The sequence below is a fragment of the Anser anser genome (genome assembly GCF_964211835.1).
Source record: "Anser anser genome assembly, chromosome: 8".
Lineage (NCBI taxonomy): Eukaryota > Metazoa > Chordata > Aves > Anseriformes > Anatidae > Anser > Anser anser.
In genome coordinates, this window is record NC_139728.1 from 26,331,315 (window position 1) to 26,358,890 (window position 27,576).

Below are 27,576 nucleotides of genomic sequence, written 5' to 3' on the forward strand. Positions count from 1 at the left end.
GTGACAGTAGTTGCAGAGTCAGAGCTGAGCAGGTCTTATGGATTTGAGCTCCCTCTGTGCTTCCTGATCCTCTGTGGTTCCAAGAGGCAGATGCAGCTTTGGTGTAACTTCAGTAAGTCGTAATTCTCAGTTATTACTTCTGGACAGTAATAATTATGTACCATGTACAGCAGCTTGGCCCTGGGCATGGCCTTATGCAGAGGTCTATGAGAGAGACCTTATCTGAAAAATAAGAGTTCAGGTTAGCAAAGTCTGTCTTTCACCACCACTGTTTTTTTGTGTGGTTGGTTTGGTTTGGTGTTTTTTTTCTGCTGGAGCCAGGGCAGAAGGTAGGTCTTGCCCAGTGCCCTGGGTGCCTGGCCCACTGCAAAGGCCCTGTGAGCTGCTGTGGTGCAGGAAGCTGTGATAGCTGCCAGTTGTTCACCGAAGTACCCCAGCAGCTTGTCTGAGGACTTGTTTTTGTGCCATCTGTGTAATCTAAAGAAGTGATTGTACCAAAATTTAAACTGAATTTTCAGCTCCAGGTTTTGAACCTGAATGCCTCTTTGTTAAGACTGCAGCTACCGCAGTTGCTTGTCAGCAGGGAACAGCAAGGATAACCAGGGTGGTTTGACTGGGAGTGTTTCATGCAACTAATCCTGAGTTGTGAGTCCTGCAATGGGATGTCTTTCCTCTGAAAGCAACCGAATGCTGTAGTAACAGAAACAGTGGTTGCGTGAGACCTTACACCATGCTAGGGCAGAGTCCTTGGCTTGGTGGTGGGTAAGAACACCTCTGGGTAGGTTTGAATCCAGCTCTGGTTTTCCTATTTAGGTAATTTGTAGCATAGAGTAAGGGTGTAACCTTCACACGTGGGGTATCTTGTTTGCTTGTACCGGCTCTGTGGTGCTGGGTAATCCTGAGCTGGCTATGACACTTCTCTTTGCCTCTGTCTCGCCATCACTGAAGGAGACAAAATGCCCCTCTTTTTGTAATGTCCTGCAGTACCTCTGATGCAATGGGGTAGCTAAGTACTATACTTCCACAACAAAAACACAGAGAAAAATACCCTTTTGGAGAAGAGTGAATCCTGTTCTCTACTTCTCCCTCTTGGGCTGCTCTGGCATCAATAGTGAGCTGGGTAATCACCCGACTCTCCTCTGTTTGCAGACTGGAGTAAGATAGGTGGTTTCCCAAAGTAAACACACTTTTTTCTCCTTCCTGAAAACATGGTGTTAATTTTGCTGTATGGCTTCAGGGTGCTGTAATAAAAAAAAAGGGTAGCAGGCAAATACATTCTGGATCTCTGAATCAGTAAGAATAAGCAGCCAGCTTTGCTTTGTTTTTATTTTTGTTTCAGTAGAAACACGCTTCCCACAATAACTTTTGAAACTTACACGTGGCACAGACAGGGATCAGTTCCAGTTGATAGGAGCCTGGAAGAAGAGAGGGAGGAAATAACTTAATTGCTTTAGACTTTAGTTCAGCTGGAGTCGAGAGGAAAGAATCGGTGTGGGGATTTTTTTTGGGGGGGTAAGGGGAGGAATACAGCAAGAAGGTCGTGTTCTTGGTGAGGAGAGCTCCTCTGCGGATTTTGTGAAGGTACTGTACAGCATGCTGCAGGGCATTCACAAAACAGGTGGCTTTATATTAAAAAAAATACAACGCAAAACCTAACTCTGCTGCCAGTGATAACCAGCTGTGTTGCTTTCTTGGAAGTATTGCTGCACTTAGAGCATACTGTGTTATAAACAGCATGTTCCTCTCTTTTTTACCAAGAGGGGAAAAATAGGAAACGTGAGACTTTGGGCTAAATGTGACCGGAGAGGTTTGAGGGGATGGGGGATAGTTTTTTGGTGTTCAGTGCTGTAATATGGGGCTTAAAAAATATAGAAGAGATTGGGTAGATGGGGTGTTAATGTCAAATGTTGTGACTTTGCCTCTAAGTCATTTGTCATTTCACAGCCTATCTATCCCTGGTCCCTGAAGATCAGTTAATGTGTTAAAAAAAAGGGGGGGGAGTTAAAGGGGAAATCTCTCTGTTCCTGGCTAATCTGAAACAGGCCCCCAGGGAATGGGAGGACATTCCCACCTGGAATTCAGATTTTGTGTTGAATGCAGCTGAAATGAAAGATCTAGTATCAGATAGTGCAGCTCCAGTGTCCTGCAATGAAATGCTAAAGCACACACCGCCTCTGCGTCTGTCAATTCCAGCATGCTTGCTTTTGGCACCTCTCAAAGATCTCGCAAACTGTGTTGACAAAAAGCAATGGGAGATTGCTTCTTGCCCAGGTCTTTATATTCGGACTATAGCTGCTTCCTCTTTCCTACTCACATTTTCCCATATGGTGACTTTGGAAAATTCCTCTCTGATTTCGTTGGAAAGTGCAGGAAACTCGTTGGTAGAGGGTTGCCTATTACTCTCTCTAATTCTGCTGCTCACATCTGGAAAGGATCTGGCTTGGAAAGGGGAGACTTGCTCTGAGCTCAGCGCATGTAACTGACATGGCATGAGCTGAGGGAGCCTGTGGGGGCAAGAGAAATGTTCTTCTCCATTCATCTGATCTCTGACAGCAAAGGTGAGTTTCTCAGCATTTTATTTTTTTTTTAAATGCTGGATTGTCAGACATCATCCAGCAGCCTGCCTTTCAGCTATAGCTTTCAGAATAGGTATCAAATGTAAGCTACAAATTTACTTAACCTGTTGATATTGAAGGAGAGGATGTTTTTTCAAGTGTGCATGTGTCCTGTAAGAAATGCGTGTAGAGAACAACAGATGCAGAGATGAGATATTCTGAACATGAGCCTGCTGTTGTTTGAGGTAGTTGGAATTGTTGAAAAGCTACAGTAACTCCTGAAACTTCAGTTTACTTCTGGAGACTGTACCTTTTGGAGCACCCTGCCTCTGGGGCTGTGCTGCAGCAAAGTGCAGAAATCCGTGGTGCTTCTGTCTGAACTCAGAAAGATGCAACCACAGAGAACCCTGAACTTGCTTTCAGTGTAACTTCAGTCTCTGAGTGGAAGAGTCTGATCCAAAGCCCTCTGACAGCGAGGGAAGAGTGCTCTTTCTAGTGGGTTTCGAGCTACCCCTTTAATAAGATTTCTTAATAATGCATTGGATCAGGCCCATGGGAATGAATTTAAAAGGAGTGAGTTACTTCAGGCTTTCTTTGAACTAAAAGAAAATCAAACTCATGTCTGGTTTTACTGCCTGTTCTCCAGATGCAAGCAGATGTTTCTGTATCTGGAGTGTCTCCCTGTGGCACCAGAGCAGCATGCCCTTCAAAGGCATCGTAGCAGAATCTTATCTGTTGATGACAATAGGGTGAGACTGTCTGGGAAATTTTAGTGCATAATAATAGATGCAGTATTTCATGCTAATTTTTTTAACATAATTTCTGCTATAGATATGGAAAAATCAGCATGTTGCAAATACATAGAGCCCAATGCCAGTCATTATGTAACTGCTATCGAAATCATGTTGGCATTGTTACAGCAGGGCTGCTTTGACCTGTATTTAATTTTTTTCTTCAGTTTTGTTTGTAAATATCTGTAACAGTAAGCTGATATATAGGAAAAAATAACTTTGTTAGAGATCTGATTTATTGTACTTTCTGAGATTATTTTCTCTAAGATTTCTGGAATATTTTCTGAGGTTAGGTCACCAAATACTAAGGATTTTACTAATCCCTTGTTGGCATACTCATATGGCCAATTTTGATCTCACTGTTAATATCTAGCTATATTGCCATATAAGGAACACCATCTGATCTCTGGAATGCTTTATAAAGGAGATTAATTTCATTATATTCAGCTTTTACAGATATGGAAGCTGTGGAATAGTGGAGCAGGGGGAAGAGGGATCAAGCAAACAATGTTAAATTCTTAAAATCACCCAGCATGTTGGTAGCAAAGACCAGGACCAAACCAAACCCATCCATATCTCAGGCCAGTGCTCTGTCCTCTAGTGCCACCCTTCTCCCATTTCTTCAAGTGTAAGTCAATGTTTAAAGAAATCATTTAAGATTATCGTGACTGTGACCCAGAGTAGGATCTCTCCAATGCTTCCTAAGCACCCAAAGTCTGCGAGAGCCCCCGAGTTCAGCTGGTGCAAAGCAGCAAATCCCAGGGATGCAAACAGAGCTGTGCCGCTCTTGACAGGTGCCAGCCGGGCTCTGGGAGGTTCTTGTTTCTCGTGCAAGGGAACCTGGAGCGGCAGGGGTGGATGGAGTATTTATTTCACAAGGTCAAGAATCCGTCGTGCTTGTTGACCTTAAAAGATCAGCCTAAATAAGAATTTCTCATCACTGTTGGATACAAAGGATAGTAGAAAGGGGGAAAAATAAATAAATAAATTAAAAAAAAAAAAAAGCCATCCCTGGCTGTTACTGCAAATTGTTATGTAGAAATCTGAGCAGGGCAACAAACAAGATGAGGGGGGCTGGATGAGGGCCATGATGATCTGGTAGATACCCAACTTCTGTTTGCATTATTCTAACCTGCTGCCAGAAAGATAAAAGCTGAGCGTTAGCCAGGCCTCTAAGGGTCGGATCAGCGCCGTCCAAAACCCATAGGCAGCCCGTTGTGTTTCCAGTAGCGGGGAGGTTTTGTTACCCTGTTAGCCGGTGCTCCCGAGCAGCCCCTGAGGGGCGTCCTGGCGGCTGAGCCAGTTTTCCAGCACACCCCCTTTACATCGATTCTCGCTTCCCTGTGCAGAGCTGCTTGGGCCGGCGTGACCAGCAGCTACACACGAATAACATTGCATAACCTCCTCTATAAACCTCCGGGATCATCTGGCGTTTCTCAATATAAAAAAAAAAACGCAATAAATAACGTGGGCGGGGGGGGCGGCAGCTGGGGACCCACGGGGGGTCTCGGGGGGACCGGCCCCCCCCGGGGAAGGCCTCATGGGGCTGACCCCGAGCTCTCTCGGCTTCCAGGGGCGATGCCGGCCGGCGGCCGGGCGCTGCTGGCGCTGGGGCTCCTGGCTCTGGGCTGCGCCGCCGCCGCCGCCGCCGACTTCCCCGAGGGCTCCCCCGAGCGGCGGCGCCGCCCCCCGGCCCCGGCCCCCGGCTGCCCCCGGGACTGCGGCTGCACCCAGGAGGGCGTCGTGGACTGCGGCGGCATCGACCTGAAGGAGTTCCCGCTGCTGCTGCCCGAGCTCACCAACCACCTCTCGCTGCAGGTACGGGCCCGGCTCCTCAGCGCCCGGCTCCTGGGCCGGGGCCAAAGCACCCTGCTGCCCCCTCAGGATCCCCGCTCTCTGGCCCCACACAGCTCAGAGAGCAGTGACCTGGTGCTCAACACAGCCCTTTGGAAAGGCTTGGGCGGTCTCTCAGAATCAAGGGGGACATTTCACCCTAATTCTCTCTCCACACATCAAAGGAGGAAAAAAGATCAGATTTTTTCCCTCCTTATTCTCTTCCCAGCTCCAAGAGAAGAATTTTTGTCCAAAGTAATATTTTCTTCTGGCTAAGGCCTTCAATTCTGAGGTGTCTTTGAAAAGTATGGACTGAACTGCTCCATTAATAAGAAATTCTCTGACAGCTCAACATATTACAGTATTGTGAGCACAGCACGCTGGTCCCAACACAGAGCCAACCAGTGGCTCCCAGTGTCCCGTCTCCTTCAAGCCCCCTCCCTGCAGCATGTGCACGCAGCAAGGAGTGCTTGAAGTGCAGCTGAAACCATCCCTCACGGGCCTAGAAGCAGCACCAGAGAGATGGATGGCGTCAACACGGGGTGAGAGCTGGTGCTGCACTTGCCAGGGTGAATGCAGTGAGGAGATTTTGGGGTTGTTTTACCCAGGAAGCTGTAATATCACAACCGCAGCCATTGGTTGCGCTATGGAGACTTCATGTCTTTTCAAGACAAGGGAAAGGAATATGAGATTCAAACTTTAGGTAGGAGCCTGTCCTAGACTGTCCACAACACGCTTTGCTGTTAGGTGCCTAGATCCCCATGACCAGCATTTTGGCAGGTGTCCTTCCCTGCCTTTGCTCTGACACCTCAGGACGTGAGCAGGGCTGGTGTGTGGCAGCGCCGTGGCAGTTCCTCCAAGCTGTGGTCATGGTTCCAGACTTCTCCACAGTGCTTCTTTGGCTCTTAAGCAATCGCTTGTTGTTTACTGCTCCCGTTTGCCAATTCTGATCAATGGTTAAAATGCAGTTTTTGTTCAAAGCTTTCCATCCAAGTGCTGTGTAGTTAGAAAAACCGTAATGTAAGCTGGCACCTTCCTCAGCAGATCTGTTCCAGGCATGTGCTAGCCATGGCTCCCACCTCTACTGCCAAAAGCAGAGAAGCTACTTTGAAGCAGCAGCTGTCACTTTCTGTGTATTAGCTTGGCTTCCAGCTCAGTGGGTCCTTGACTTTTTTAGTCCCTTAGATGCTAAAATGCTAGAATCACTCATTAATGGCCTAAATGCTAGTAAGCCTGTTAATGAAAATCTGATGGCAGTCGCTTCCGACAATAAAACCAGTGAAACTGAACACAATTTGACTCTCCCTGCTCATGACAAGTTTGCAGTGGGACAAAAATTCTTCATTTTAAAAGCAACACTTAAATAACAGAATAAACCTGAAACTCTACAGTGCCAACCTTGTAGCAAATGCTTTGCTGCAGCTACACGTTTGGCTGTGGCAGATGGATTATAAACCTTGCCAGGCATGATTGCACTCTGTGTGCTACCAGTCCATAAGCTGAATATTTATGGAGATGAACACAGAACTTGTTTCAGGCCTTCAAATGCTGCTGGGTTTGGATGTCTTGGTTTTGAGATCCAAGTTTGGCTCATTATGGAGAAAAGGCTGTTGACAGTGATTTGACATGGTGGGTTCATTTCCAAGTTTTACTGGAGTTCATAGTCTGGGTTTTATTGGGATCCTTCTTGGATTACTTTGCTGATGATTAATCCTCTCCGTTTTCTTAGAATAACCAGATAGAAGAAATCTTTCCAGAAGAGCTTGCTCGTCTTCACAGACTAGAAACTCTCAATTTGCAAAACAACAGGCTGACTTCAAAAGGTAAGCTGGAAGAGCCGTGAAGTGCACAGAGACAGAGCCTCAGCAACACCAGCTTGTGCAGTGGGCCCAGTGGCAGCTGATTAGGAAGCCGTGAGGAGTGACGGACTCAGTGGCTGGCTGTAAGCATCACTCCTTTAGCCATCGCACAGATTGTGGAGGCACTTTATCATCTGAAACATAACACTCAGTGTATAAGAATGCAGCCTTACTGAACCAGTGGAGGAGACCTGGCAGCAGCACTATGTACTGTGGCGTGAGATCTTCTCATCCAGGAAACTCCCTCCAGTCCCTCAGGCACATCAATGCAATGCACTTGAGAACCAGAAATGTCTACATGCCGAATGATTTCCTTCTGACTGACCTTGTTTCTTAATTCACTTGTTTAGTTCAGTCAGTCAATGCAGTTTAGGCCAGTTCAGTCCTTGCTGAATTAAATATAAATACATATAACATATATTGCAAATAAGGCAACTTCTCCCCTTCTAAAAGCATTTTCATTTATGTAGGCAGGGTTTGTTTGCTAAGTCTAGTGTTTATTAGAGAAACTTGACAACTGGTTAGTGAAGAAAGTAGAAGAAATTGGAGGAAATAATAAGACAGTAGGATATGCAATACAAAGGATGCAATTTTTCTTAACTTGTTTGTTCAGTTGCTCTGAATTTTCTTACTATCCTTGTTGCAATGACAGCAAATAGCCTTTATTGAGAATGTGGGCACATTATGCATGGGATCCAAAACATATCACTCTTACATAACACAAGGAGGTCTGCTTAATAGATTCAGACCTTGATATTACTACCCTTTGGGTGTGATGTTTCTTTCACAAGCCTCAGTGCAGCTCTAAGTTTCACATAAGATTTGACATGGGAAATAGCTTCACCTTTGACTTTCAGTTTTCTAAGTGCCAGGTCAAAGTGTTATTTGCAGCCTTTCCATTGTGATTGCAGTAGTGCTTGTGTGATCAGCTGGATGTGGAGTGATTCAGCTGAAAATTAAAAATTATTGGAGGACGATTAGCTCTGAGCTGGATTAGCTCTAAGCTGGTTACTGCATGGCTGTATGGGATTGTGGGGAAGCAGCACAAGAGAAGAGTTACAACATGCAGCTACTGGTGTTACTTTGGCAACCTCATGGTCATAGATCAGATTGATCTGATCATTAAATGACCTCAGATTATGTCCTGCCAAGAAAAGTTATCTGCAGATTCATGAAAAAATTACCAAAGAAACTTCTCAGATAGCATGGTTGCTGCAAGCACTGATAATCAGCTGTATAGCAAGTCTACACCAGCTCTGTACGTGACCCCTGTCAGCAGGGTGGGCCACAACCATGCATGCTTATAATTTTTAACAGTCTGCCATTGTTCTTAACAGTCTGTGTTGGCTTGATTTGGTTTGGTTTTTATAAAAAAGCAACAATAGGTCTGAATCAGATTGTATCAGTGCCAATGAACGATATCTAAATCTTCTGTTAAAATATTCTCTGAGAGAGAGAAAAACACCCTCTGGTATTTTCAGTCAGAGAGGCAATAGCATGCCAGTGTTACTGATCAGAGCTGTTCCTGTTCCTAAGGGCTGCCAGAGGAAGCATTTGAGCATCTGGAGAACTTGAATTACCTATACCTGGCAAACAATAAGGTAAGAGGCTCACAAGGCTTTCAGAGTTCTTTTCTAATTGGGTTCTGAAAGTTAAACAAGCAAGTTCTCAATTCTTTATAAAATAGATATCCTATGGATGTAAAATTGTCCAAAAGTGATATTCTAATGAAGGTTCATTTAAGGTCAAGACAAAAACTTAGAGGCTACACATGCTGGTATATTTTGAATGCTTATTTCTTTGTATGGTTGGTGAAAGCTTTCCCTTGTGTGTGTGTAGGGAGGTATGGAGAGCCTCTGCACCTATAAATTACCCCTGTATGCAAATAAGCTCTGGGGGAATGGTGTAAAATGCTGCATATCTCAATCGGATGAGGCTGGGTTGAAATACCGGTGAATAAACGCATCCTAATACCTGTGTATGAGCTGTCAAGATCTGCAAAATGCCATCCAGTTTTCTCAGACCCCCATTCTCAATAGGTTTGTTGGGGGGAGGATACCCTCACACAGTGAAGCTGAACAGGTAATGAATTTATTCTTTTTGCTGCAGTGATAGGAGTTGAATTTCTTTTTTAATGGAAAAGATCCCGTCTGGGGGATCCAAGTTGATTGTCATGACAGAAGCACATTTCCCTTCCTGCCAAGGCAAGGAAATGAAATGCCTACTCACATACCCTTATAATACCACCATACCCACCCTTAATGGTGATTCCCATTATGGCTTTCTCTTTCTCTGGTGATCCCCCACAAATATTTGCTATAGAAAGAACTGGGATGCCGCAGAAAAAAATATAAGTTAAAAATCAGGCAGAGCTTTTTTGTCTACAAATACCCTTCCCTTTCTTCCTTTTCTCTCTCTCTACATATCTGTATGTGTGTCCGTATATATATTTTTTATTATCCTCTTATAATCTGTGACCCTTTGATGTTTCATTTATATACATGTGGCCACACTGAGGTTTCAGTCATGCCAAGACATTTCCAGAATCACTCCATGGATTTCTGTGTGGAGTGATTGAAAATAGAACCCATTCTTTAGTACAGTAACATTGTGTTCTTTTCTCTCTTTCAAGCACCATTTCCATGTAACAATCTTGGCAGTTAATAACTCCATAAAAAGGAACAAGCCAGACTGTGACTAATATTCCAGAACTTCGCACTCCAGTTTTCCCTGTGTGACAAAACAAAGTGTTTGGTTTTTCTGGCTTTACTGCAGAGAGAAAAGGATCCCAAAAGAAAATGCAAACATCAGCGAATGTCAGAACTAGTTATGGTGAGAAGTTGTGGACCCACAAAAATAACACATTTCCTTATAAATCACAAGCCAGGACAAACCAGATTGGCTTCAAACTGCATCCACTCTGCAGTGGGAAATGATGCAGATCAAGTAACTGTGGTGTCTGGAGGAGAGCAGGGATTTGCTGGTAGTTTGCTCCTTGTTTTATGGAATATCTTTTATGCTTTATCTTCACTTGTGATCCCACCAGGTATTATCTTTCATTAAATGAGCTTAGCTGGTTGGAGAAACAAAATATTGTAATAGACTAAAATCCTGCAATGGCTTATGAGTAAGAAGTACTTTAAGTAAAGAATGGTTGCTGTAGTTTCCTTTAGAATTTTTCATCACACTCATGATATATATTAATTACATAGTAGCTACAGTAAGCCTTGTTAATAACTGAAGTCTCTCCCATCAAACTATAGACCATGTCCTGAGCTGCCATTATTATTTATTGTAAAATGGTGATTTTGGTGACAGAGGTTTATACCCAAGTATTCCCAAAGTGATATGGGATTCACCTGGATCCAGTACTTCTGTTTATACCAAAGCCTGTGATAAGCAAGAAAATTTGTTTCAAACTGATAATAACTTTTGTATCATCCTTCCAAGTTCATTGATTAACTATTTGTTAATAGTGGAGAAACCTTATCTGCCATATGGGAAGTAAAGCTGCAAGAAAATTGCAGCTGCAGAAATGAAGATTGCTGCTTATTAGGCAATACACTAGATGAAACTGTTCAGTCACCTTTGATTTTGCTAAATTACAACAATCCAGCAGTAATCCTTCAAGCAGTCAACCAGTGGAGATCAATTACCCTCATGACTAAGTGCTGAAATGCCAAAGCAAAGTCCTAAGCAAGTGAAAACTCATTTTGGATGAAACTTCTCTTTCTCTTTCCTGTGGTTCTGATGTTTTTAATTTCACATATCTTAGACATTCGCTTTGTTTTGTATGAAAGTTATGACCCAACAGACTGTGTTTCAGGAGAAAAGCTTTAATGTGCCACTGTGTATGAAAGTGATTAAGTTTATTTCCTGTGTCTGTTATCTCAGTATTATGTTGTGGTAGAGACTTAGTTCTGCCAGACCTTCCTAGTTGGAGATGAGTGTCCTTATGCACTTCCATGAGATCATATCTCCCAGGTCAGGAGGTGAGAGACTGCCAATAAAGTCAAGGGCAGTGCTGTGGCAACTGTGGTGATACACAAAATGCTTCTTATTTCCACTGCTTAGGTACTATCTGTACATATAGATAGGAGGGACTGAGAGATCTTTCCACTTGTGTTTGTGATCATTAAATACTTAAGACAGCTGAAGGATTGCACAGGTGAAGATAAGAAATAGTATATAATGTACTTTTACCTTTTAAAAAAATACAGCTGTATCTTGAGTCCATTAAGTTACAAGTTCATGGCTATAGTACATCAATGCACACTTGACAAACTAGCACAGAGGTTTTACTTTAGGTAAATACATAGTATAAGTGTTGGGGTAGTTCTTCACTAAAGTGTCTGTTGTCTCATACATTATTCATCTTCCAAATATTTCTGTTCTTACACTATTATTAACAACCGATTGCTCTTTCACATAACAGTGCTGTGAGGAAGAAGCTTTACAAATTCAAATAATTTCAAGCTAGAAGGTACATTTCTACCATTGCCCAGAGTTTTCAGTCCTGATCTCAGAGCTTTAGAGGACAAAAAAAATCAATGTCTCCGTAGAAAAGATTCCTTCAGAGTGTACGGAAAATATTTTATCAGTTGTCTCACTGCTACTATAGTTAACATATGTAACCACAGTGGTAGCACATGCCTACTGCAATTCAGTAGTCTTCTGTTTATGTACTGAAGGATCATATCTAGCACAGCATCACGTTGATAATTTGTTTCCCAGGGATTAATCTTGATGCATAAGTCTGCTGGGTTCATGTTTTCCACAAAATTGTCCTGTAACCTAGAAAAATGCAACCTGTATTCTTGGTTGCTAGATGAATGACTGCAATTACCAGCCACTGTGTGAAGCTAGCTATTGTACTACCTGGATGTTCTGTAAAACTGAGCTTTTAAAATCATTAGTCTTCACTCCACCAGATTTTGTTCAGATACAGACATTCCTAGTGGTTTTTTATACCACTGGTGAAAATAATAGTAGGCCAAGAGCAGGCAGGACCAAATCCTACTTCTCTTTGACTAAAAAGTTTTGGAGACACGAACCCTTCTGTATTTGGTTTCTGATGCATCACTTCATCAGAACAAAGTATCGCCATACAATAGGTCTTTGCTTTGAAGTTCCATTTGATATTTCATCATTGAACTCGGAAACATCCCTGCCCTTTGGGAACCTGGGTCTTTTGTTGAAGAGATCGTTGTAAATGGATGCAGTACTGGAACAAACACGCGAAGTGACACTTCCTCTCCCAACCAACATACTTTCATTTGGGAGTAAACAGTAGGCCAGTGTGAGGTGGGTTGGATTTTTTTGGCACAGAAGACTGAGGAATTATAAACAATAATAAGCAATGCATTTGCTTTCAGAATAACAACTTTTTGACTTCTTCCACCAAAAAGAGGCAGGATTCTTCCAACCAAAACAAATATTCACATATCTTGGAGCAAAAGTCTGTCTCCTTCCTGGAGAGATTAGTGAGTGAGGACAATTTGTTTTTGTTCATACAATCTGCATTCTGTTTCATTTACTTTTGCCTGTTCAGAGAAAATAGATTTGCAAGTGTTTTGTTGATGGCCTTATACTTGGTTAAAACATTTGTTGCATTTAACTGGAATTGCCCCGTATATTTCTTTTTCAGCTAACAGTGGCTCCAAAATTCCTCCCGAATACCTTGATCAGTGCAGATTTTGCAGCCAATTATCTCACCAAGATATATGGACTCACATTTGGACAGAAACCAAACTTGAGGTAAGGGATCAGGAAGCGAAACAAGAATAGTGTGCTGCTGCTGCTTGGAGGTAGCTGGTGAGTTAGAGACACTATCTGGCTAAACCATTTTATTGCCTGCTCATACTTTTTTGAAAGAAGCTGGCTACTTGTTAATTTCAGCATGAAGGATCAAATAACCTCTCAGACAAATACCTTCCAAGGGCTTTTACTAGCTGCCAGACACTTTTGCATAGATAAAAATTAATTTGTCTCCATTTTGGTTATGCTTCAGTTACAAGTTAAAAGGAACAGCTTCAGTTTCTCGAAATGGGGATTAATGGTTAGAAATTGCCAGATTTTTATAACCCATTAAAAAGAATAGAGTCACATTGAGTGTACAGTACTCAATACAGTTGAGTGTGACTCAACCATGTTGAAGTTAAGCATAGTTACCTTCCTCTAGTGTCAGAGGTCTCTCTGCTAGTTTCAGGTTGTGATTTTCTCAGCTGGATCCAGTGCAACACATTAGTCCATCTCAAATTCAGCTGGGTGTAGACACACCTCCTGTGAGATACAGTCTTTTCCAAAGGCCTCTTGGGTAACCTCTTTATATGGACACTACAGTATCTAAATCCTGCAGAGACATCTCAGGCTCCTTTGGTAGTAATTTGGAAGCACTTAATAATAGCTGACCCAGTTGAGCTCCAAGAGCCCAGTCATGTGATGAACTGAGGAACTCTCAGTTCCCTCTGATTTCACTGAGAGCAGAAACCACTCTGTACTTATTAGGCCTTTAGTCTCAGAGGCTCTTGGTAGCTAAAAAGGCAGAATCAGGCATTGATTTCTGGCAATATCTCGTCATAAAAGAAGCAAGATTTATACGTGTTCTTCCTAATTTGAGTTACATAAGCTGTCACGTTCTGATTTCATATTAAAACACTTGCACTTCTTCTGAAGTGATTTTTACAAACTCTCCCACAACAGCATTCATTTTAATCAGAGTAATAACTCATTGATTTCTGAAATTGCCGATATAAAATCCTACTTCAGTTGTTTCAGTTGGTTTATTTGCTCCCAGCACAGTTCATGGTCTCACACTGATTATTTGGAAAACAGCATTTTCAGAAAGGCAAATATTTGTAAGTTAAAAGTACAGCTGACCATGAAGGGTGAGCTCTATTTTCATGTGGCTCTGGACCTCCTGGAGTGTGTGATTACACTATTGTGTTTCCATTCTGAGCCTTTCCTTCCTTTCAGAAAGATGTTGCCAAGTTCTCTGGAACTGGTAGAGAGTCCAAGCCCACTTTTACACTGTGCTCTTTTTTGCAGCTTTAACCTGGCTCCATGATTTTAGCTGCCTGCTGCATCTCAGGGTACACACAGGGAATGAAGGGGTAATAGCGATCAGTAAAGTCCTGTAATTTCTTTTGTTATAAAGAAGTTAAATTATTTTATTTAGCAGTTAAACCAGTCATAACTTCATAGTTACGTCATAACTTCATAACAACTTCAGTTGCTTTAAAGAGAATTACAACCTGTGCAAGGAAGATTAAATGTTTTTTTTAATTATTTTTAATCTGATTGGAGAAACTCTTTGGTGAATATTAAAGGTTAAAAGCAAGACGGGCAAAGGGAAAATAAGAAACCCTCTTTTAAAGGGTCATTAAAAAACAAAACTCTTACAGATACACGTTTTAACCCTCTTGAGTAAGGCCACAACGCTGATGTGTTTTGTACCTCTTAGCCAAGTACAAAGCTAGGTCCAAATGACAAAACTGAAATTTAGATTTCAAAGCATTTTGCAATCCCAGATTTGCATTCTGTTACTTGTTAAGAAGGTGAAGCTACTCGTGAAATTCATATTCACATCCAGGTTTGGAATTTAAATATATCTACATTTCGGAGAGTATTTGGACTAAGCATATATGCCTTGCTAAATTAAAGGGCATGTTTTGAAAACAACTCTAATTATCTCAAGGAAAGAAGAATAGACAAAAATAAAATTTTTAAACAGCTTTCTTTTGGTAAAAGAAACAAACATAGGTCTAAGTATCTGTTTGACTTCATCTTTTTTTCTCTTTCTGACAGATCTGTGTATCTTCATAACAACAAACTTTCAGATGCTGGGTTACCTGATAGCATGTTCAATGGCTCTGATAATGTGGAGATACTCATAATGTCCAGCAATTTCCTGAAATATGTTCCAAAGAATCTCCCTCCAGCCTTATACAAATTGCATTTAAAGGTAACGACACCAAGCTTCTGTATTCCTTTACAGTTGTGACGAAAGTACTATGTTTGTATGGGATTCAAACTGCACAGCCAAGCGATTTCAGTTCGCTTGAACACATTCCCAGGCCCGTTGTAAGTCTCGTAGCCATCTCCTTACTTTTTTGTAAGTAATAGCATGTTTTTGCAAAACACGAAAATGCTCACAGGGGATAAAATTGCTTTTCAGTGTTTTCAGGAGAATGAAAGGCAAATGCCTATGTCGTAGCACTGTTGGACCCTGGTTGGGTATAATCGTACTAATGCCTGCTAGTACAAGAAGGTAGATCATTCTGCATGGCCATCCACTAATTGGCTTCCTGGTTGAGTTTGCCACTGATGATGGTGTTTTTCCTGACAGCTGCTTACCCCCTAGATGTTGGCTTTGCTCGCTAATTCCTATCACATAGACTGCTGTTCCCTATCATCAGTGATTTTTGTTTGCTACTGAACTGGCAATTCAGTCAACACAGAGAAAGTTTGGATCAGTGATTCTTCACTGCTACAACTTCTCCAGCAATAGCGTAAGAGCAGAAGTTGTGGTATTATCTACTCTCCAGCATTTTTAATTCCATGTCATCTGATTTTGATAAAAACACTTCATAATATCTGTGCTAAAGTTCTTAGCTTTGTTAGCAATGGGAGAGCTGCAGTGGTGGGGAATCCTGGTTCTGTTTGTTTCTCGTGTTGACAGCTCCTTGGACGTGTGTAGACTGAAGTCTGTTATCAGCCCCTGGTCTTATGCAGTTCTGTGTTGCCTCCCAGCTTTCTTTTCCCTTGAAGATTTCACTGCTAAATCTCATTAAAGTCTTCTAGAAAATGGGCTTCTGTAGCTTGAAGAAGGCAAAGGGTCTGATCCTTTAAATTTCTGGAATTTCTGTGCAAAGTGTGGAGTTACTAAACCCCTGGGTTTTATTGGCATTTATAAGTAACTGTTATCTCCCAAGAGAAGGCTCAACTTTGAAGACTCTTTGAACTTTTATCCTTCCCCGCTATTACCAACTGTGTTAAGGGCAGAGAAGTGGGAGAGAGAAACAGGCATTTTGTTTTCAAGTGCACTGCCTGTCAATAGTAACATTTAAATTGATATTTTGATTGGGAAAAAACAAAAATGTGACAGTGAGAAATGGGAAACGGCAAATAGTGGGCCCAAACTGATTAAAAGTACTATAGGTGTGACAGGTCTTTCTTTTTCTTTCGCTATTCATTGAGATACCCAGCTGAATTAGTCTCTGGTGGTATCCACTTTATATTAGTTGGGACATGTATTTCGTGTGGCCTGCCAATCACATTATTGTGTATACCTTAACGATAGGAAGTTTAACATTCAGTTTCAGAGTTTTATATATCCTTTTATAATTCCTACAGTACCTGTATGGAATTCCTAAATGGAATTTAATTTCATATTTTGTTCGTATCTGCCTGCTGGCTACTCCAAAGCCACACTAAGGCAATAAATATTTTGGACGGAGTAATTATTTTGGAATCTACATTGCAGAAACTGTGCCTTTTCAAATGTCGAATACTAAAAGAACGTCTGGTTCACAGCTTCCAACCAAGCTTTAGTTGCCTAAATTACATTGTAGATTTTCACATAGGTGCAGGGACTATGAATGCAAAATAAAGTTCTCCCTGGGTGCCAAATTCTAACTCAACCTAAAAATTCCATAGGAAAACAATAAAAAGAAGTTGTAATATTTTAAGCTATTATTTGTATTTATTTCTTAGGCAGAATTATAACATGCCCTGAAACATCTTGTGCCTGCCTGGTATTTAATTTATTTACCTGGTATTAGCTGAGCAGAACCTGAATGTCTTATTTTGTTTCATGCTAAATAACGTGCTATGTGCTTCTGGTAACTGTAGAACAACAAGCTAGAGAAGATTCCCAAAGGAGCCTTCAGTGAACTTACGGGCCTGCGGGAGCTGTATTTACAGAATAATTACTTGACTAATGAAGGAATGGACAACGAAACTTTCTGGTGAGAATCACATCTGTAGATTGCACCTGTGTTTGTGTCTGTCTGCCTCCCCTAGTATAGTAGTCCATCTACTTAAAAGTACGTTTATTAAAAACTGCACAACGTTATGCATTTCTCTGCTAGCTCTAGATGAAAAGGTGTAGATTTAGATGCTGCCATTGAAAAGCAAAGGTCGTGGTGAGTGGTGTGAATTCACACTCCAGAGTACTTGTATACAAAAGACAGAACACTGCACATCAGACCGCACCGCTCTTGATGGCCACATACCCAGTCATGCGAGGTAACTTCCCTCTGAGAACAGGCAACCCAGAATGATGGTGCAGGCTGGTCTCTGTTCTTCCAAACAAATCAGAAGTGAGGCTACTCAAAAATTCTCAGTTTCCAGGGCAATTCACTGGAAGTTAAGGCCAGGCATTCATATTTGCTAAGCCACATTTTTGTTTCTGTGACCTGAAGGCAGCAGCCACTGATACACAGTTGTGAATTCATCTGGCACAGCTGTACCCCAGGGCAGAGAGACTGCTGGAGTAAGAGGGGATGCAGTGGTGCTGCTCAATAGCCAGATGGCTGCAAAAGCTTTTCTAGAAACTGGTGCAACTGAAAAAGCCTTTGGCTGTCCTAAATTTAGCCTGGGACTTAGCGCTTCAAAATGTTAACCTTTGTCTCTGCTTGCACTGAGTGCTGCCCTTGTTTTACCTGAAAATCCAGGCCTGCCTATAACTTGGTGTGAGTTCTGTAAACTTTTCTGATCTCCAGCAATGAAAAATTTCTTTCCTTTCCCACATGCCACTCCCAGAAACCTCCTGTAGTATTTTACTTTAGCTCTGTTGTGTCACCCTCCAGGTAATGTTGGACATATCATTTCTGTTAAGATTTTGATGAACAGAGTACAGTGGCTACAGCTAAGGCAGCAGTCACAGTCAGCAGAGGGGGTGGATATTACTCTGCTCTTGTGATATTAACTGTACAGCACAGCATAATCCTATTGGAGATGTACCCAACTGGGGAGGCATTACAACTTGCAGCAGTGAAGTGCTTTACCCAGAAAGTATATTTGTTCATTCAGAACATACTTGGATAGCTCTGAACAACAGCGTAGTAACCAGTGAGTAATGTCTGTAATGCATTAGTTCTTGTATTTCCTGAAAACTTTCTAGTCATCTGCAGTGGGTTATGTAGTGCCATGCAGATCAGTCTCTTCGCAGGAGCTCCTCAGTCCTGGCATATAATACCACTGATCCACATCCAGTTGGTATAAGTGGCTGGTCTGAGGATTTATTTTAGCTTCAACTGAGTCCATGGAATCCAGATTCAGTAGCTTACACAAAGCAGATCTAGCCCTGACTCACTTCCATAATGCTGGAGGGTCAGAAGTTCAGTATCTTAGTCTAGGACACTGAATTAGCATTTCTACTTTCCATAAGAGTAATATTTCATCATCTTAAAAGCAGGCTTGCTTTTCAGTTTAAATATACAATTTCAGAGACAAAAATACTCTTACTTGGACTACGATTCTGTGAAATTGAGAGCTAAATTATGTTTTAATGGTGATCCCATTGCAGCTTTTTTGTGATGAACTGAAATTGTTCACATTGCTATTTGTACTGGCAAATGAGAGAACATCTCACGTCTCATCCAGGTGGCAGGGTTTGGGTGTTTGTGTAGTCTAGCACGTTCTCTTGCTAGCGTGGCCAGGGAGCAATGGCAGTGCCTAGTCCTTAATGGCAGTGTGGGAGCTCCCTGTTTTGCTGTCCGCATCAGTCATTTTGTGAGACAAAAAAGGGCAGTAACAGGAGCTGTGCCAGGGCAAGATTGTAAAGATTGTACAATCCTAGGGGAAGTTGATTATCATTTCACCTTGCAGAATCTAAACAGAGAGTGTTTTCTTTCCTGCTTTCCCAAGGAAACTGTCTAGTCTTGAATATCTGGATTTGTCCAGCAATAATCTCTCACAAATCCCAAGTGGTTTACCTCGAAACATCGTCCTCCTTCACCTGGAGAAGAATGCAATTAAGGTGATTGGCAGAGATGTCTTGACCCAAATTAAGAACCTTGAGTACCTTCTGCTCCACAATAACAAATTAAAAGCCCGAGGTATTCACCCACTAGCCTTCCAGGGCTTAAAGAAACTGCACACTGTCCACCTGTACAACAACATGCTGGAACGGATTCCCAGTGGTCTGCCCCGACGAGTGAAAACACTTATGATCCTTCATAACCAGATCTCTGAGATTAACAGGAATGACTTCGCTACCACTTACTTCCTTGAAGAGCTGAACCTGAGCTACAATAAGCTCAAAAGCCCCCAGATCCATCGGGAGGCCTTCCGTAAATTGAGGCAACTAAAGTCCTTGGATCTTTCTGGAAATCATCTCAACACAGTGCCTTTTGGCTTCCCAAAGAACTTGCAGATTCTGAAACTGAAGGAAAATGAGATAAGCATCATCCCCAAAGGGACTTTGTCTGGGATGACAAAACTGCGGGAACTGTATTTGAGCAACAATAAACTGAAAGTCAATTCCATTTATTCAAGAGCGTGGAGAGAACTCAGCAGTCTCCAGGTAGAAACATCACCTTCTCTAATCATGTTAGTAACGCTGATGTCCTCATCTGTCTGCCTAAGCCAATTTATGTAGCACCAGTACTAGCTTTGCTTGGTGCTCGTGTTTTGGGCTTGCATTGTAAGTGCTGCATGCTCTGTTTCTAGCAGTAAAATGGTGTGCTGTTGTGCCAGAGGTGAGTACCGCCCACTGCTGACCAAAGTGGTGGTCCACCATGTACTGCTAATTCTGGGAAATGTGAAGACATTTTTGTTTCTGAACCCTAATGGTGTCCTGTATTTCCAGCTAAACATTAACAAATGTTGTCATTAAAACTGAAACTGTGTTTCAAATAGCTTGTATCCCAAAAGATCTAAAATCAGCACTGAAGAGAGAGCAAGAGGAAGGAATGCATAAACAAAAACACTCTTAATTCTCAAAGCCCCCACATCAGCTTATAGTCAGACAGGCCAAGCTGCAGGATTTAGCAGCTCAGCTGGCTAAGGCACCTGGATAGCAGTTAGGAGGTCTGGATTCAATCAGCAGTCTTGTCATTTGCTTAATTGTTGGAGAAAGTTAAACACAAACCATAAGGCAGGCAGAAACAATCAGATTTGTGCTGTACAAAATGACCTTTCGAAATTGTTACACTGGCTGAAGGATTTGTCTGCATTTCTTTTTAGGCAGCAGCCTGTGTCCTGCAGTAAGAGGTATTACCTATGTCATATGGCAGCCATCTAGGGTGCACATGGTTAGGTCACTGTGCAAGCAAACTTTGTACATCTGACAGCAGAGCAGGGATAAAGAATGTGGAGTATATGTCCTGCTGGTCCCCCTTGTGTTTTCAGACATTCCAGGCATTTATCTGTGTGAACATTGCTCTTTCTGTTGTCTCTGGAAATAAATGAGCGTGATTTTCAGGTAATGTAAATCAGCAGTGCAGGAACAGTATCTGTAGTGCTGTTGGTTTGCATCAGCCATAGATTTGGTTGGTGATTTTAGTGATACATTTTGCATTTGTTTGGTGCCTCGGTGATGTGTGTGTGCATGCATGTGTGTGCAAATATATCTGAGATGGAATGTAGTTTGGAAGGAAGCTGGTGATGAGAATTACAGATACTGGTAATGTTTTGCTGCAGTAGCTTGATGAAATGTAGCCATTGTCACCGGCCTTTTTTCTAATCCCTCAAACAAAAATCGGTCATGAGACCCATTAGGCAGCTATAGCTACTGGTTGGAACTACAAAATTTCAAGTTTGGCTTTCTTGAAAGGCCTGATTCATTGCAGTTTCATGTTACTTTTATGTTGCAGTCACTCCCCTGTAGTGACTGTCAAGCCAGAGTAATGCATTGCTGAATCAAACATGGGCCCTTCAACTGTACCTACCCCACAGTAAATGCTGTTCATTTTAAACAAGGTTAAGGTAGTAGCACACACTTAATATTCTGTTAGACTAATGGTCATTTTTGGCTGTGGCTTTTTCTTAAACAGTCTCACTACTTGTTAGCTATTTCCATGATAGTATATATGAATCTGATTTTTTAATATTAAGGGCTTAACTCTGCAATTGGTTAATGAGTTAGTGCACAGGAGATTGGACAGATAACAATCACATAAGATCCTGGTTGTGCAAGTACTTAGCATACAGTGCAGTCCACACTGTTTCCATGGAAATCACTGAAGACTATCTATTTGCAATTGCAAAGCTAGGCATTTGCATAACTGTTTGCCAGACTGGGATTATGTGGAGAATAAAAACACCGAAATCATGACAATCATCCACAGAACTGTAACTCTGAAAAACGCATAACTAGTATGTTGGCTTGGTGCTATGAAAATGCTACGATCCGGGATAACAAAACACTTATTTTGATCCATTTCCTTGCTTAAACTCATCTAAGAAAGTATCACGGACTTTAGTCCTGAATGTCTTTGTCCATTGATCTATGTGAGAATATTTTCAGCTGTTTTTATGTGCAAATTTATCTAATGTAACCTTAGCTAGTGAAGCACTTGCAATAACAGCTTCCAAGGAATATTCTCAAGCATATCTGAAACCCAGTCTGGTTTAATTCACTGTAATAGTCATGGGCTAAAGTGTGGGGACAGACATAAGGAATGTTCAGCTGCGTAACAAAACAACATGGTATGGCATGTGAAATCATGATGTTAAATAGTAATGCAAGAGAGCAGAATTGTCACAGCCGCGCTTACCTTGATGAGAATTAGAAGTAGATTAAATCAGTTTATGCTACAGTCAATATCACTTCAGTTTTCCACCAATAAATCAAACTCAATCGTTGTGCATGGCTGACAATTTACAATTTCCACTCTACACACAGCATTTGTTGTTTTCCTGACCTCACGAGGTAAAGGTGCTGAAGCAGACTCACCAAAGTACCATCTGAAAAACAAAGCTTGCTTCCAGATGAATTTCAAACCCAAATCCTGGATAAGCTTTGCTTAAACATCTTATTTCTGTGCTGCTACCATATTAAGTTTTTAGTAAATGCACATATGCATGCATTATATCCTTATGTATGTATGTATATATGCACATAAAAGCAGTAGATAACATTTTAAAGGAGAGGGTACGTGTTTATACAGCTAACCTTTAAAAGCTCATTTGTTGTTAAGCTCACTTAACAGTGAAGTGCTGCTAATATTTACATTCAATTATTTATTTAACCCCTTGTTGTCTCTTCCTTGCAGTCACTAGACATGGCTGGCAACCAGCTGCTTTCTATCCCACCAGGCCTGCCAGAATCTCTAGAATATTTGTATCTTCAGAACAACAAGATCACAACCATTTCGGAGAATGCTTTTGAATCCACACCCAAAATAAAGGGAATTTACCTCAGGTAGGGTCAAGTTTCTACTTCAACATGCACGGTTTTTCTTCTTTATCCACTTTACAATTGTTTAGTTTTTAGAAAGTATTTAAAATCTTAACTTTCTAAATAAGCATCTTTGTTTTGTAGAAATGTGATGAAGCTATGTCCATCTGTTCAGAAAACACACGGATACACGTAATATGCTTTTTCTCTTTAGAGACATTGTCCGTGCCTTATTAGAATGGATTAGGCACCTTAGAAATTCTGGGAAATTAATGTTTAACAACACTACGTCGTATTCCAATATTTAGCTGTGAACTACAAGTTTACAGTCCAGTTATAGGACTTCAGCATTGCCTTTGTCTGTTAGCCCTGGATTTTGGTACTGTACAAAAAAAACCCAACCTGTCATGGGGCTTCTATGACTGATCTTGACGTGCACATTTCTTTGATAGTTCTGTTAGAAACAGATGACAACATAATCAACTGTCACAAATGTGGCAGTTATGTAACTAAGTTTAGAAAGCTTTTCTGTTTTTTTTTTTTTCTTTTTTCTTACTCTGTCATTTGGATGAGGACCTTGTTTATTAAATTGCGTTTTACGGGTGGCAGATACTGACCTTTGTTACACATAACGTAAAGTCACAGTGAAGTAGCTGATTTAAGCAGTTACTAAGGATTTATACCACAAGAAGTGAAGCCTGAATCTGGCATAGTAATATATTCAATTTTAATGTAACAAAACATTATTGAAAATATTGCTTAGAAGTAAAATACAAAACCCTACAGAATACGTGATTAAGCTGATCCCATGTTCAAAAAGCCTAGAATGCCTGCTGGCCAACATTAAATATGGCCTTGTTTTGTCTGTATGCAACAATACTGCCTTACAGTTCTGAATCATACCTTTTTGGATGAATGATTCCATACCAAGCAAATAAAATTAAAAAGTCTGGTGTAAATTAGAGCAGTCTGTCTATTCAGCTGCTCATATTTATGAGATTTTTGTGAATGCTTGGATGCAAACCAGAAACCACATACCACATTCTATATTTCTATATAAAGAGAGAAAAGAAATTTGCAAAACAGTTTTGCTGACATATTTAGGAGGCAACTCCACCCACATTAAGCTGTATTTCTTAATGGGAGGCAATTAATCCATGTAATAGTGTGAAACAATAATATACATCTGGAATATTAGACAGAATACAATTTTAAGCATATTCAAGAGTAAGGAACGAAGCAGGAAATGTGAGGGGTTCTGAAACTTCATATTAGTTTATTTACATTCTTGGAAACCAAAATAACATGAAAAATTATTGTATGTTGCCATGTTTTTAAAGGGATACTTTGTGCCAGTATTTCATGTATTGTGGGAGAAGAATTAAACTGTCAAGGGATGACATGGAATCTCGTGGAAAAGCAAGTTGCGCTTTGAAATGTTGGCAATGGAGCAGATGCCTTTCCTCTCTGGGAAGGAGAAAGCAGAATGCCAAGAGAAAGAATTTGTGGGGGAGGAATTTCAATATTATGAATTTTTTTTCCTTGCAGAATACCTTTACAGAGGAGGGAACAGGGACTGGGTAGAGAAAAGTAGGAGTTTTTTTGAGAGTGTGACCAGGGAACTATAAATCAGTGGGAGATACTTAACGTTTCCCAGTATTTTCCTGCAGGGTCCTTTGCAAAGATACGCAGTGCTGTCAGCAAGCTTTGTTCAGTCACTTTGTTTGCCTGCTTGCTAATCTGTACCTGCTTTCCCTGTCTTTTTATGGCCAGAGGAGTCAGTACTCTGCAACCTAATGTGGCCAGTCGGGGGGGGAACAAAAAGTGACGGGTCTGGAGGGGGGAACATTGATTTTGAGCTTCAACTTTTTATTGTCAGCCAGGACCTTTCTACACTGTTCAGACACTTGAAAGATAATCATCTTTCCATATTCCTCATTTCAAAATTCAGTTCTACATGAGGAGAAATCAATGCCAGCGTTTTTAGCGGTTCTGCTTTCTTTACAAGGACTGGCATCTCTGAAGTGCTGTTGTGGGTCAGAGTAAAGTCAGAGTAACTCTGCAGAAAGATTTTCTTGTAGTCTTCTTTCATTTCTGTGTTGGATATAAAAATGGGCTTATTTTAACAGGAAGGTCTTTTTGTTTGTTTGTTTAAAGGTTTAATAAGATTGCAGTTGGAGCACTGAAGGAGAGTCTCTTCCAAAGCCTAAAGTACTTACAAGTACTGGATATTGAAGGCAACCCTGAATTCAGCAACACTTCAAAGAATAAGGATGACTCAGAAGAGGAAATGGAAGATGAGGAAGAGGAAGAAAACTGAGATAAAATGTGAACTCACACAAGAACATCATGTTGGAGGTAACAACTGAAGTTTAGTTAAATCAGAGTGCAGTTCTTACACTCTCAGTAAATATTTCCTCTCTGTAAATAATTCCAATTACAAGTATGATTGAAACATAACAAGTAGATGTCTGAGCCCTAGATTCAAAGACTTTTGCTAAAACATGACCAGGAATTGCAGAATTAAAAAAAGATTGAAAATACTTTTTTTTTTTTTTTAAATTGAAACAGTCAGTATATGCCTTTACTTTATCAGAGGCAGTGGACTTTTCATAGTGCCTCTGGCTTAAAGCCACAGCAGAGACAGTAGATAAATATGGAGGTCATTATTCACCAGTTCTGTTGTTTTTTTTTTTTTTTTTTAGAAAGGTATTTCATGATATTTTTAAGTAACTAGTTCAAAGGGAAAACGAAGAACAAAGTCCAAAGTTTACTGATGCAGAAGACCATGTGAGCTGAAAGTGGATTTAAAAAAATTAGATAAATTAAAGGGAGGTAGTCCCAGCAGTACCTTGTAAACATGGCATTAAGGTGCAACCTCTGTCTCAGGCAATCTCTAAATCACTGACCACGGAAGTGGGTTGGAAGATAATACTGTACTTGGAATATTTCTTATGGAAAGAATATCCACTTCAGGTCACTTTTGGAAATGTTATGAAGGACTGGATTAATTCTTGGTCCAGGTTAGCCATGCCTAAGATCTTAGAACAACCTATGCTTTTGCTACCGGTAAGTCTTGACAAGGGTTCATTGCTCATTTCACCAAGACTCACTGAAAAGCCTCTTGCCAGTTACAAGTCATGATTGCTGCTGACTTGGACTCCAGACTGGTGATACTAAAATCTCAGCATTCCATAACCAATCTGACCAGCCACTTGAACCTCTTTTCTTTTAAAATGCAGAGGAAAAGATGAAGGGAAAATTATATTTTAAAAGTATGTATTTTTTCCATAAGAATATGGATCTGCTTTATGCATATCTTAAGCCTTTTATATTCAAAAGGGATGATGAGGTTCAACATACTGCCCTCTACTTTTGGAGAGCTAAACTCCAAGACTTTGAAAGAAATGTTTCGTTTTGCCCCAGATCACATTTTGTCATGGGAAATAGCACAAGGAATTGCTAGGAATAGTGCTAATTCACTGAAAAGATGAAGGAGGTTGGAAAGGACAGAAGTTACTTGGAAAGTTAAACATTAGACCTCTAGGCTAGGCTGTGTCAAATCTTTGTGGGAAAAGAAATAATTATGTTTAAAAACTTAGAGTATATATAACTTCTTTATCAGCACATTGCTGGTTTGGTTTGGGGCATGTGCAACTTGTCAGCAGGCACTAAATTTAGCCTATTCTGTATTCTGTTATGTAACTTATTTTGTTTTTCTGATATTTTGCAGGAAAGCATATGGAAAATTACATATATGTCTATGTGTATATATCTATATAGATATATAGAGAACACTTAGCAAAACGTGCAATGAATTACGCAGAAACTGTTATGGCACTGGACCAGGCTTATGGAAGACTGTGTTACAGTGCCTTATTCAGGGAGAGACCCTGAATGCCTTTCCAAAGCTTCCAAATCATCTTATACAAGACCCAGGATCATAAGGGATTGCTCTGGAACTCACAAAAGCTGGCTTTTGTTTCTTCTGTTTTTCTTCCTTCACTGTTTCCATCTGTAATAACAATATGGGACTGTTTTGAACACATGCCTTCAAATGCTGTTTTTGTCACTGCATTTTAAGTGAACCATGTATATGCTTCTTTTCTTTTCTGCCACCCCAAAGAAGCTGTTGTTGATCAGGCAAGATGAATATTTGCAGTAGTTTCATGTGAGGAGCAGTATATGAGGCATTTGGGTCATCAAGCAGCAGTAATATGTCTGGATTAAACTATTCCTCTGTTAGAACAATGTGTATATTTGGATGAGAAAAACAAATTAAGGCTGGATCCCAAAATATTTTATCTCTACTGCCAAAGCCTGCAGTATATGCCTGTTTTAGAAAGGTTTTAAAATAAAACAATTGCTCTTGTGAATATATATAAAAAAAGCTATGTCTACCTTCCAGAGGTTTGGTATAGTTTGTGTCTTGCTGTTATTTGTCCACGTGGCAGTTGTATGAATGTCTTGGAAGATATGTCCAGAAGACTGAGTAGTGGTATGCAGTATGATATATGTGGTAGAATTTTTCATATATAGTATATCATTTACATTAAGAGCCAGAAGTGAGACTAATGAAGCAAAAGAGATAAGTGAGTGTGGGGGTGTCTTAAGAAGAAACTGTTAAGCATCAACAGAAATTTCTTTGTTTAGTTCAAGTCTTGAGACAGTACCTGCTGTCATACTCTCTTAAAGCCTCACTCGTTCTATGATGTTGAGTACTCTCAGCTCCTGTTCAAATTACAGAAAATGAAGAAACCAAGGAAAAGAAGATTTGCAGTGGTACCTGGATGGCAAGGTTCCTATTTGATTATAATGTCCTTCATCTGAGGTAGCTAATCTGTTTGAGGAAATGGTCTTTTCTTTTGAGGATTTCTGATTTAACACGTGTTGTTTTGCATACTGTATTCCAGGATTTACTTGGAAACATAGTTGGCCTGATTCTTTACCAGCTGTTTTTCCTGCTGGAGAAGATCTAGTTCCACACTCCCTTTGGGTTCTCGTAGCACAACAGTAATTTTGAGCTGAAACTTTCTAATTTAGATGATCCAAGTTGGTCAGGAATCATAGAAGGAAAGATTGCTTCCTGAAAAAAACAACTTGGCCCTAAACAATTACCAAAAAAACAAACCAAAACCATTTTTGAATATCAGCTATACAGCTGAGCAATAAAATAACCTTCCAACTAACTT

The 27,576-nt window shown here is 40.7% G+C and overlaps 1 protein-coding gene across 8 annotated transcripts; it reads left to right on the forward strand.

Moving 5' to 3' along the window:
• On the forward strand, positions 1-26,791 carry PODN (podocan). Of its 8 annotated transcripts, none has more exons than XM_083847017.1 (12): positions 1,387-1,581; positions 2,433-2,558; positions 4,920-5,164; positions 6,909-7,002; positions 8,575-8,639; positions 12,686-12,795; positions 14,845-15,001; positions 16,891-17,006; positions 18,910-19,567; positions 22,260-22,408; positions 24,542-24,742; positions 26,118-26,791. In XM_083847017.1, the coding sequence occupies exons 2-11, from the start codon at positions 2,522-2,524 to the stop codon at positions 24,702-24,704; spliced, it is 1,794 nt and encodes a 597-aa protein (XP_083703143.1). In that variant the 5' UTR covers positions 1,387-1,581; positions 2,433-2,521; the 3' UTR covers positions 24,705-24,742; positions 26,118-26,791. The 8 variants fall into 8 exon arrangements, with proteins under 8 accessions (XP_083703147.1, XP_083703143.1, XP_083703142.1 ...); XM_083847016.1 differs by having other exon boundaries at positions 1,388-1,581; positions 2,366-2,558; XM_083847015.1 differs by having other exon boundaries at positions 1,388-1,581; positions 2,371-2,558.
• Positions 26,792-27,576: the final 785 nt, after the last annotated feature.